The 10,836-nt window shown below is 53.3% G+C and overlaps 1 protein-coding gene across 1 annotated transcript; it reads left to right on the top strand.

Moving 5' to 3' along the window:
* Window positions 1-5,978: 5,978 nt before the first annotated feature.
* TAC3 (tachykinin precursor 3) lies at window positions 5,979-10,587 on the top strand (the record flags this gene model as incomplete). The annotated part of the gene is made up of 5 exons (XM_080811531.1): window positions 5,979-6,092; window positions 9,247-9,355; window positions 9,544-9,573; window positions 10,067-10,120; window positions 10,514-10,587. 5 exons carry the CDS (start codon window positions 5,979-5,981, stop codon window positions 10,585-10,587), a joined length of 381 nt encoding a protein of 126 aa, XP_080667657.1.
* Between the last annotated feature and the right edge of the window lie 249 nt (window positions 10,588-10,836).

Genomic DNA, 10,836 nt, shown 5'->3' with positions numbered 1-10,836 from the left:
GACTGAAGAGCCCTTGAAGAGGACCTTTCTCCCACACTCTTCCACTCTCCTCTCCCGTAGAACTTAGCTTCCTCCCAACCTCAGCCTCTTTGACCACTAATAAAACAAGTGACTTTCCAAACATTTGCTCAGTGTGGGTGAGTCTCTGTTTCCTGGCCTTCACAGGACTTGTACTTTGACTGCCCTCGCCCCCTTCCCCCTCCTCAGGCTCCTTGGAGCTAGCAAATGCAGATAATTAGAATGGAAAAGAAGGGAAATTGTCTCTGGCCTCCTTGACCGGCTGAGCTCTGGCGGGGTTTGGAGAGACTGGGGTGGGGGTGGGGCAGCCAGCGATGGGGCTCAGGTCCCAGGTGGCCAACGGGCTGATTCATTAAGTGTGTCCCTGGAGGGAAGAAGTGAGGATCCCTGTCTTGTCGGAAACTAGGATCCTTTGGAGATTTAGCCTGAAAAGAGGCCCAAGGCTGGAGGGCTCATGTGAGCTGAGATGAGCTTGGGAATGCAGGGTCCCCTACACCCAGGAGTTTTCCCCTCCACCCCCCAACTCGTCACTGGGCTCTGCCACATGTGCCCCCCAGCATCCTCTTCCTTTCTGTATACCAGAGATGCTAGGCTTCTGCCAACAGTTTTCTTGCTAATCACTGCCCAGCAGCTGGGGCCTGCAGCTGGTGGCACTTGCGGGGGTGGGGAGGCTCCTGCTCCCAGACTCTCCCACCCCTAGGACTGCCCCCCCTTCATTTATTTTCCTTGGGTCACTGCCATTATTTTTTTCTTAATTTTCAACTATCTCGCACCATCTCATCCCCTTTTTTGTGGGCTCTCACTAATATCAATACGTAACATTTTGTATAATGCTCTGAATATCTCCCCTTTCTCTTAATATCTGTTTCCTTCTAGACTCTGCTTGTCTCAGCCTCTCCCACCCTGTCTCTACCTTTAGGGAACAAGCAGCTCCTGTGTTTGCCATAAAATGTAGATGTGTGCTCTGTGAGAGTGTACAAATGGCCGCCTTTGTTCCTGTCTCTGGATGTCTCTCCCTCATTTCACCATCCCTACCTTCCTTGCCTCTTGCCTGTCTCCACCACTGAGCTCCCTGTGCCTTGAGGCTGGGGTTTCCCTCCACCTCGAGCTTCCAGAGCTTCCATCATCCGCAGGCGTCTCACGGCCCCAGGTAATCATGCCTGCGGGAGCCCTGATTAACTTCTCTTCTTGCCTGTAGATTAATCTCGCTCTCTGAGCACCAGTCCTGTTCTGGCACACCCTGCTCTGGGCCGGGAGAGGGCATAGGGAGTCTTCTTTTCCTGGGCACATGGGAGGCTGTGTCCTGAGTGAGGGGAGCTCAGGCTCCCAGTCAGCCTCCCGCTGCCCCCCACCCAGCTCTCCCCATCCTTGACTTCTCAGAATCAGGTCGAGGAGGAGATCATGTCTGGCGGGAGGGGGCTGGTTACCAGAGCCTGGCCACCCCCGCTCTCTGCCTCATCTCCTGCTCCCAGGGCCCAAATTGTCGTCACTTTCCCAGTGAAGTGTCTGGTCATTTTCAGAAGCAATTTCAGGAGAATATGCAGCTGCTGCTCCCATCCTGCTTTCCTTCCCCAGGGCTGAAGGCACTGTCCTCTCTCTGGACTGGGGAGAGGTTGGGGGGAAGGGCTGCAGTCCCTGTCACCCTCCTGCCCTCCCTCCAGCTCTCATGTGGACTGATGCTAGTCTGAGGAAGGGTGCGGGCTCATCTCCTTTACTCTCCCATCCCTCCCTCCCCTGTTTCCCATCTCTGCCTCTCTTCTGGGGCCAAGGAGTGTGAGGTTTCATCCCCGAAGCCTCTAGGGGGGCTCTGTTGTCCCACCTGTGCGATAGGGCTTGAACTGGCTCCACCGTGCCCGGAGAAGCTGCTGTTCTGCTGCCTTCCTGCTCTGCCAGTCCAGCATTCTCGAAGTCTGGGTGGTTTCTCTGAGGGCTCGAGCCGGCCTGGAGGCCCCTAGGCCCTGTGAGGAGCCATCCGAGCGCCTCAGCTCAAAGAGCTCTGGCGCTGTGTTCCTGGCTCAACCCATCCCCTCCACTTCCTTGCTGAGGGCCATCTGCCAGCTGTCGCCCGGCTGCAGGACTTGGCAGGACACAGAAGCTGCCATCCTCCTGTTCTTTTCTGGTATCTCCGCCTAGGGTCTGGGCCCTCCCTTGCCACCCTGCAGCACCCCTCCAGGAGGCTGGGGCAGTTGCCATGTTGCACCCGAGCCCTGCACGTGGCGGACATATGTTGGTCATCATGCATCACAATGCACGCTCGTCGGTCTCCTCTTCTACCAAACACCATCTCGGCTCCACAGAACACATACTGTCCTGCCCTCATCTCCAAACCACCCCAGCAACAAAGAGGGGGAGCTCCAGAGGGAGGATCTGCTAGGGACTCCGCTCCTCTAGGCTGGTGATGGCTGTCCAAGATGTGGCTTCAGTGAAAAGTGTGTAAGGGAAAACCACCTAGGGGCTTGGGAGCTGCAACACGCACTCCACAGGGCATTTGCACACGGCATGTGGGGGCAACATGAAGCCTTGCCTGCCCCAGCCCTTCAAAGCTTCCCTCCTTCCTCACCTTTCTGGCTTCATTTAGCATCAGCTCTTTCAAGTCTCTGCTCATCCCAGAGATCAAGAGGAGATCAGTTCTCCAGTTCTCCCTGCCATGCCCTTGCTTCCCCCATCCTCGGCTCCTGCCATCCTCTGTGAGAGGCTGCATCATCAAAGGACATTATTCATGGTGGACCTTTGCTGAAGCCCTGCTTCCCTGTTGCCGGGGTGCGGAGGCAGAGATGGAGGGGTGGGTGGATGGAGAGAGGCTGCCTCGGAGATGGGACCCAGGAGCCTTTAGTTCTCAGCCCTCAGTCTAACACGCCTCCTACTGCTCCCCACCCCATCTCCCACCACCCCGGTTCCCTCCAGCCTGCCTAGCCTGGACTCCCTTCTCCAGACTGGGATGGGGAGGAGAAGAGGTAGGGGATGGCTGCAATTAGGATCAGCACCTGAGTTTCTCCAAGGCATGAACCTGCCATGAAGAAGCTCCAGCTTCTACCCCTCATCCCACCGAAGGCTCCTAAGCCTGGGTCCCGGCCCACGGTTGGCCCATACAGCGCTGTAATTACCTGGATAATGGGAAGCTTTAAGTGAGGCCCCACTAGGCTCTCACATTATAAAGGGGCCTTGAGACCCAGCCGCTGCCCTCACCAGGGGTGAGCATGGGGCCATGTGCTGGCAGAGTGACTTCTGTCAGTGTGGCCCGAGTCCCAGGGTGGGTGGCTGTTGGGAGTGTGGAGTAGGGAGGCGAGCATCTCAGCACTAGCAGCACTGAGAAACTCTGCGGAGGATCCACACTGTGGGCTGCAGTCAAAAAGGAGGCTCAGGCTTCCTTTTCTGTTTTCTGAGTAAATTTTTATTGAGCACTTATTTTATGCCAAACACTATAGAGCTAAGGATCCAGTAGTAAAGAGAACAGACAAAAGTCCTTGCCAATGGAACACAGACATTCTGGTGGGGTAGACAGGCTGTAAGTGAAGCATTTAGCATATGGGATGTAATTAATGATGAAGAGAAGAAACAGAAGGGGGATATGGAGTGTGAAAGGGCGGTCATTTGAAGTAGGGTGACTGGGGAAGACGTTGGTGAGCGGAGTATCTTTGGAGTAAATACACAACGGCTGTAGTTCTCCTCACCGCCCCAGAAGGAGAAGAGAGCAAGGTCCCAAATCTCCAGGTTTTTCAGAGAGGGGGAGCACCACTCCCTCTGGGAGAATTAATGGCTCCCTTACTAGTCAAAGTTCCTACAAGTGCAGTAAAACAAAGGGGAGGTTTGGAGTGAAAAACACACAAACAAAACCTGAATTTATGGCTCTTCTCTGGTAGCTCTATGTCCTGGAGCACAGGACTGACCTTTTTTTAAAAAGATTTTTTTTTAATTTTTATTTTTAAGTAATCTCTACACCCAAAGTGGGGCTCGAACTCAAGACCACGAGATCAAGAGTCATCTGATCTCCCGATTGAGCCAGCCAGGTGCCCCAGGACTGAACTTTTTGAGCCTCAGTTTCCTCCCCTGAAAAATAGGAAATGCCAAGAGTGACAATGGCTCTGAAGCTGCTTTCACTCCGCTGCCCCCTCCCCACCCCCGCCTGGTTCCCTTGAGCAGCATCTTCTCTTTCCAGTTCTCCTTCCATCCCAGCCCAGTTCTGACTCTGACTCTCCCCTGGGGCTCCACCTTGGGTATGAAATGAGCAGCACGAGCTCCTTCAACAGAGTGGGAAAGGAAGGAGAGGCTTGAAAAGTCCAGGGAGAAGATGCCTGGCTGCAGGGAGGCCAATCAGAGAAGGGAAAACATGTAACTGTGAGAAAAAAGAAGAAGTTAAGAGATCAATGCTGAGCTGGGCTAGGCCGGGCTGGGCCGGGCCGGGCCAGGGAGAGGAATGGGGGGTGGCGGTGGTGACAGCTCGGCCACCGTGTTCTTTTCCTCCTTCCTGAGATTCTAGCAAGAGGAATAGAAGTTAGAACTCTGGAAGAATGCAACAAAATCAGGCTGATTACGGGCTGGAGAGGGAGTGGCGTCGGGAGAGGCATTTGCCTTGGTGAAGAGGGAGGCAGACACTGGAAGTTTCTGCATTATACAGCAGGGGAGAAGCGCTGACCCATTACTTGGTCCTCACCAAGTGATGGGTCAGCTGCAGCTGGAAGGAGGACAGAGGGAGAAATGAGGATGGGAAGGGATGCCAGACTCACCTCCCAGTGCTCAGGGGCCTGGGTCTGGTTGTCCTGGGAGTGTGGGAGGGCCAGAGAAGCACCTGCCTGAAATGCTTCTGGTCTGGCAGTTGAGCCTGAAGGTTTAAAGGGCAAGGAGCTGTTGGTGAATAATGAGGAGAACGAGACTCTGGGACCACACCTACTGAGCTATACCCAGCATGGACATTTTGGTACAAAACATACACGACATCATTCCTTAGTGCGCCCAGCTCCGGAGCTGTTGGAAAGTGAGCACACTGCAGGGCCTGTGTGCGTGCGTGTGCGTGTGTGTGTGTGTGCGTGTGTGTGTGTGTGTGTGTGTGTGTGTGTGTGTGTGTGTGTTTGCCTGCAGCCTATAGCCTCCTTTTTCTCCACCAACCTCCCCCCTCCGCTCCAGCCACCCTGGGATTGGTGATTCGCAGCCCCTCCCCCAGCTCCCCCAGACCCTCCCAGAGCCTTTATCTGTGAGCTGGGCAGGAGTTCCTGCCACATCCTCAGATCCCCTCCACTACCAGCTTCTCTCTTCACGGAGGCAGCAACACCACCAGCCTGTGTGTGTGTGTGTGTGTGTGTGTGTGTGTGTGTGTGGTAGGGGAGTGGGCAGTGCTCCCGGCCAGCTCCCCGATCCTCTTAGACCGCCTGCCCCAGGCTCAAAGCTGTTCCACAGGTAGGCACAAGTGGGAGAATGTTGGAGGGACTGGAGCTGGCACCAAAGGACAGAGGCCAGGGTTAGGAGGCAATAGAGGTGGCAGCTTATGATCTGGGCGCTGGGTACAGGGAAGGGAAGCAGAAAGTGCTGATGTGGGTTGAGAACAGTAATGTTTGGAGCCTGTGGGTTCAGACTGATTCTTCTAATACTAGAAAGTTTTGCCTAAGTCTTGGGTTATCTAGTGCTAGAAACTAGAATCCAGGATCCCTCCTTAAGCTGACTAAGAAGGCAGACCTGTGCATGTGCTACAAATCTATCATCTTCCTTGGGGGACTATTGCAACACAGCTCATAGCCAGGTGCTCAGTGTGGGGAGATGTGTGATGGGGGAGCAGGGACACTGAGCCCAAGGGCTGGCCATCCTGCTCAGAGATACTCTGCCTGGACCAGGGCTTAGATGGGAGAATTGGAGGCTGGGGAAGCAGGGTCAAGACAGATTATCTCAGAACGTCTCCTGCACCTGCACACATGCTGTATCCTCCCTCTGCTCCCCCATTCCTGTCCTGTCTCTCTGTCCTCTTAGGCACCATGCGGAGGGCCCTACTGCTTGCAGCCATTCTGGCCATCAGCCTGGCTTACAGTCTGGGGGCTGTCTGTGAGGACCCACAGGAGCAGGTGGTGCCTGCTGTGGGGCACAACAAGGTAAGACACCCCCTCTAGCTGTGCCCGCCCCGGCGGAGCTCGGACCGACATCATGAGAGCCCACACTCTGCCTGTTCCACAGCTGTTGAGAGGAAGGTGGGACGGGTGAGATTGGGAGCTGCCTGGGTGATGCACCAGAGGGTGGGTTTCCCTGCCTCTCGGGGGGTGTCATGTTCTCACTGTCTCTAGCTATGTGGACAAGGTGGGGGGGTCTCAGTCCCTCTGTGTTTTTGATAACCCTGTACCTAAAAAGTGCCCTACTAGTATGTTGTGTGGTTGGTTGATTGACTGGCAACCTGGGGGTTGGATCCTGGGGGGAGAAAGGTAAGCTAGGGTGGTCTCGCTCAGTTTCTGTCCTTTGTAGGGGGCAGATACTGTCCACTCCCTGGATGGGAGGACACGCTGTCAGAAATTCTCTCCCCAATGGTCATTTTTAAGCCATTTTACCTATCAGCTATGTATATTATTTTGTTTCCAAATTTTCAAATAAATTCCATTATTCCCTGCTCATCCACCCCCCAGTGATGTCAGGTGCTCCCAAGACCCCCAACCCCTTCTTTTCTTTCTCTTGCCCCCAATCTAGTCTCTGCTTGGGATAGGGGGCAAAATCCCTACAACACAGACTTGGGCCTGATTTCCAAAGTTTCTCTGAGAAAGAGAACAGGAGTTGACAGTGAAGGGGTACAGGCAGAGAGCAGGGAGGAAGTCTTTTCAAGGTTTTGAAATGACAGCAATTACATTGGTACACATGCTTTTAAGATGATTATAGATGGAACTTATTACAAATTCAGTGTGTGAAGTCTAACTGCCTCTCCGGCTCAGATCTGTTTAGCATCTCATTACAGGAGGTGGGCAGAATATTTGAACAATCTGGGGAAAGCGGCTGCCTAGGAAGCCGTGTGCTGGGCAGAGAGAGAAATCAGTCTTCATCTGTACGTGTCCCAGGGCACAATAGGCTGGTAACCTTGCAGGTGGTGGCGCTGCACCAGATCCAAAAGATCAGAACCAATTCAAAAATACAAAAAACGGGCACGCCTGGGTGGCTCAGTTGATTAAGCGTCTTCCTTTGGCTCAGGTCATGATCCCAGGGTCCTGGATCGAGTCCCTCATCGGGCTCCTTGCACAGTGGGGAGCCTGCTTCTCCCTCTTCCTGTGTACTCTCTCTCTCTCTCTGACAAATAAGTAAATAAAATCTTTTAAAAAATACGGGTGCCCAGCTGTCTCAGTCAGTAGAACACACTACTCTTGATCTCAGTGTTGTGAGTTCGAGCCCCACATTGGGTATAGAGATTACTCAAAAATAAAGTCTTTTAAAAAGCACATAAGGAGTGCCAAATATGGGCTGGCCCTTATGTTTGGAGCCCAAAGTTCCAGCTGGAGATAGAATATCTGGATATATTTTTCTAAGACAAGCTTGCTTCAAGGTCTTTTCCTCTTGGTCAATGAAAGGGAGAGATTGCCATCCCACCTTCCTCCCGACAGTGTGAGAGGATGAGGGAAGTTGGTTGAGGCAGGGTAGGATCTGTATGTGCCTAGGCAAGTGGGTTGGTACGTGCAGGGGTACATTCCATGTAAATGTGCTCCTTGCGTGCTCAGCAACCGAAGGACATCTGGGCTCGAGAGAGACTGAGACTCAGACTGAGACTGAGCTGAGACTCAAGGTGAGAATCTCCAGACATGATCACGGTCACTGTTTCTCTGCAGCTGTAATTAACGGGCTGTGTGTGCCCACCAACCATCCAGCTGTGCCCAGGTTGCTAAAAAAAAAATTACCAAGGCAATGAGGAGCCCCTGCCTCGCAGCAGGTGTGGAATGGGGTTCATTTGTGGAGGAGAAGAAGAGTCATTCCGAACACATACACTTCCAGAAATTCCAAATTCTGTGTAGAAAGAGACGGAGGGGGTGCGCCTGAGGGGCTCAGTGAGTTAAAGCCTCTGCCTTTGTCTCGGGTCATGATCCCAGGGTCTTGGGATCAAGCCCCGAGTCGGGCTCTCTGCTCAGCAGGGAGCCTGCTTCCCACTCTCTCTGCCTGCCTCTCTGCCTACTTGTGATCTCTCTCTCTGTCAAATAAATAAAATCTTAAAAAGAAAGAAAGAAAGAAAGAGACAGAGGGACAGCCAGAGGCAGAAACCTATGGAGAAGAAAAGAGAGTGAGAGGTGGTGAGAAGCTTAGCCAGAGAAGCATGCACCACGAACACAATGCAGGGTGGGGGGATTTCAGGATCGCAGCTGGGTGCTGGCTGCCTGCCTACACCCATCCCAGGGACTGAGTCCTGTCTGTGACTCCATCGTGGAGTACAGAGGACACCTGCTCTGTCTGACAGGGCTTTCTTGGCATTCATGGCTCACTCACACAGTGGGGCAACCATATCCTGGAGCAAACTGGTTCCCAATGTGCCAAGGAGAACAGAACTCATGGCCCTTCTCACTGAGAGGTGGTGGTAGTTGGGAGAGAGCCTCAAGAGACAGTCCCTTTTGAGCTTGGGAGATACAGTGTGACCAACTGTCCCAGTGTTCCCAGACCACCAGCTTAAGCACTAAAGGCCCCGAATCCCAGGAAAGCTCTCAGTCCCATGCAAACCAGGACAGCTGGTCTGCCTCTGGAGATGCCCAATGCGCTCCCTCCTCCAGGGCTTCTCAAATCTTGCTGGACACACCTGTCACCTGGGGCCCTGGTTACAATGCAGGTTGTCGCAGTAGGTCTGGGGTAGGACCAAGATTGAGATAATGTATTTCTTTTTTTTTTTAATATATTTTTTTAAAGATTCCGTTTATTTGAGAGTGAGATAGAGCATGAGCAGGGGTAGGGGTAGAGGGCAAGAAAGGGGCAGACTCCCTGGAGCCTGATGCGGGACTCGATCCCAGGGTCCTGGGATCATGGCCTGAGCTAAAATCAGACACTCCACCGACTGAGCCACCCAGGCGCCCTGAGATACTGTATTTCTAACAAGCCTACAGTAGTAATGCTCCTGGTCCCTGGACCACACTTTCAGAGCCCACTTCTGAAATTTCAGAATTTCCGAAGAAATTCTGAAAGTTACAGGATGTCAGGTTCAGCTGTGATGGTCTCAGGAAGAGGCTGTCCTTTATGGGGAGGGGCGAGTGGATTCAGTGCAAGCCTCCTGCCTCAGCCCTCTTTGTTTCTGTCTCTTAGAAGGCCTCGGACCTCTACCACTTGCCTCCGTCCTTGCTCCGGAAGCTCTATGACAGCCGCTCTGTCTCTCTGGATGGATTGCTCAAAATGCTTAGCAAGGCTAGCGTGGGTAGGAAGCAGCCCTGGGGAGAGGGAGTTGGGGGGCAGGATTCTGATGATTAAAGAGGCTTGGGAGGAGACTTCGGGTGGGACGGAGACTGGAGATAGCTTGGTGAGTAATTGAGGGTTGTGCTCTGAACCCCCTCTGTCACTTTCCAGATTCTGTTCCCCACCAACTCACTGTTCTTGCTTTCACAGACCCTAAGGAATCGTCACTTCCCCAGAAACGTGAGTAGTGTCTTCTCCCTCCCTGTCTCTGCTGACTGCTTGCTACAGCTCCATGGGCATGGGTCCCAGTGACTACCCTGGCTGGCCCCATCTCAGCTGGCCCAAACAATATGGTGGCTGGAACTGCTCGACCAGCCTTTTCTGGGTGTGAGAGGTCACTGGGAACCGGAGGAAACAGGTGTGAGGAGCGTGATGGACTCTCCCTCCATCAGCTGGTCATTGGGCACCAAGAGAATCTCGTGGTGGCTGTGAAGACTCTAAACCAGGCATCTGTGGGGGGCAGAGAATTCTTGAAATGTGGAGGAGGGAGAGGTGGGCAGAGAGGGTGAGCTTAGGGGATACCCTGATAATGGGGGAGTCATGCTCTGGCATGATAAAGAACCAAAGACCAGAAACCCAATTGCAGAAGTCTTGATACATATCTGGGGGAACGCATCCCCATTCCCCACTTACCCCATGATCACTGTTGGCAATGTTGGCCCTTTCTCTACAGGTGACATGCATGACTTCTTTGTGGGACTTATGGGCAAGAGGAACATCCAGCCAGGTAGGTGTGGGCGGAGGTACAGTGGGAGGGCTTAGGGTACTACTAAAGATATGGCAAAAGTCAAGGGCCTCATATTTGTCACCTGAGGGAAAGACAGGATTTCTCTTAGCTATAGTGAGGGTTCCTTGGCCCTTCTACCCAATCAGGTCGGATACACAGTCCAGATCTCCCTGGGAACGCAGTGGAGAGACCTTTATAAGCTAGTCCTGCTGCAGCCGGGAAGGAGTTGGGGGGGGGGCTGTCCTTCCTCCCCATCTCCCAAACACAGTGTGCCTCTTCTTTCCAGCTCTATCTTCCAAAACTACCCTTAGTGGCTAGCGCTTTGCTTTTGGGTCAGGGTGAAGGTCACATTCAGAAAAATCCCTCCTAACTACACTATTTACTTTAACCCAGACACTTCTATTGATGTAAACCAAGAGAATGTTCCCAGCTTTGGCACCCTCAAGTATCCCCCCAGTGTGGAATGAGGTAAGGATTGTTGGTCAGGAGAGGAGAGGGGACTCTGTGTGTGGGGGGGGGGCGTTTGGGGGGGTTGCCAGAGAGGCATTTCCTCTGACGCTACAGGCATTAATACTCATAATTTTGCCCTAAAATACACTGTCAGCGCCCAGCACACTGTCTGTCAAACACACTGTCACTCAGGGGGCATGCTTGTCTGAAGAACATGTGCACCCACACGCACACACGTGCATGCACACATGCCCTACTTGCCCTCT

This window comes from Martes martes, assembly GCF_963455335.1.
Source record: "Martes martes genome assembly, chromosome: 8".
Classification (NCBI taxonomy): Eukaryota; Metazoa; Chordata; class Mammalia; order Carnivora; family Mustelidae; genus Martes; species Martes martes.
Note: the sequence above shows the minus strand (reverse complement) of the source record. Positions and strands in the feature narration are given on the sequence as shown.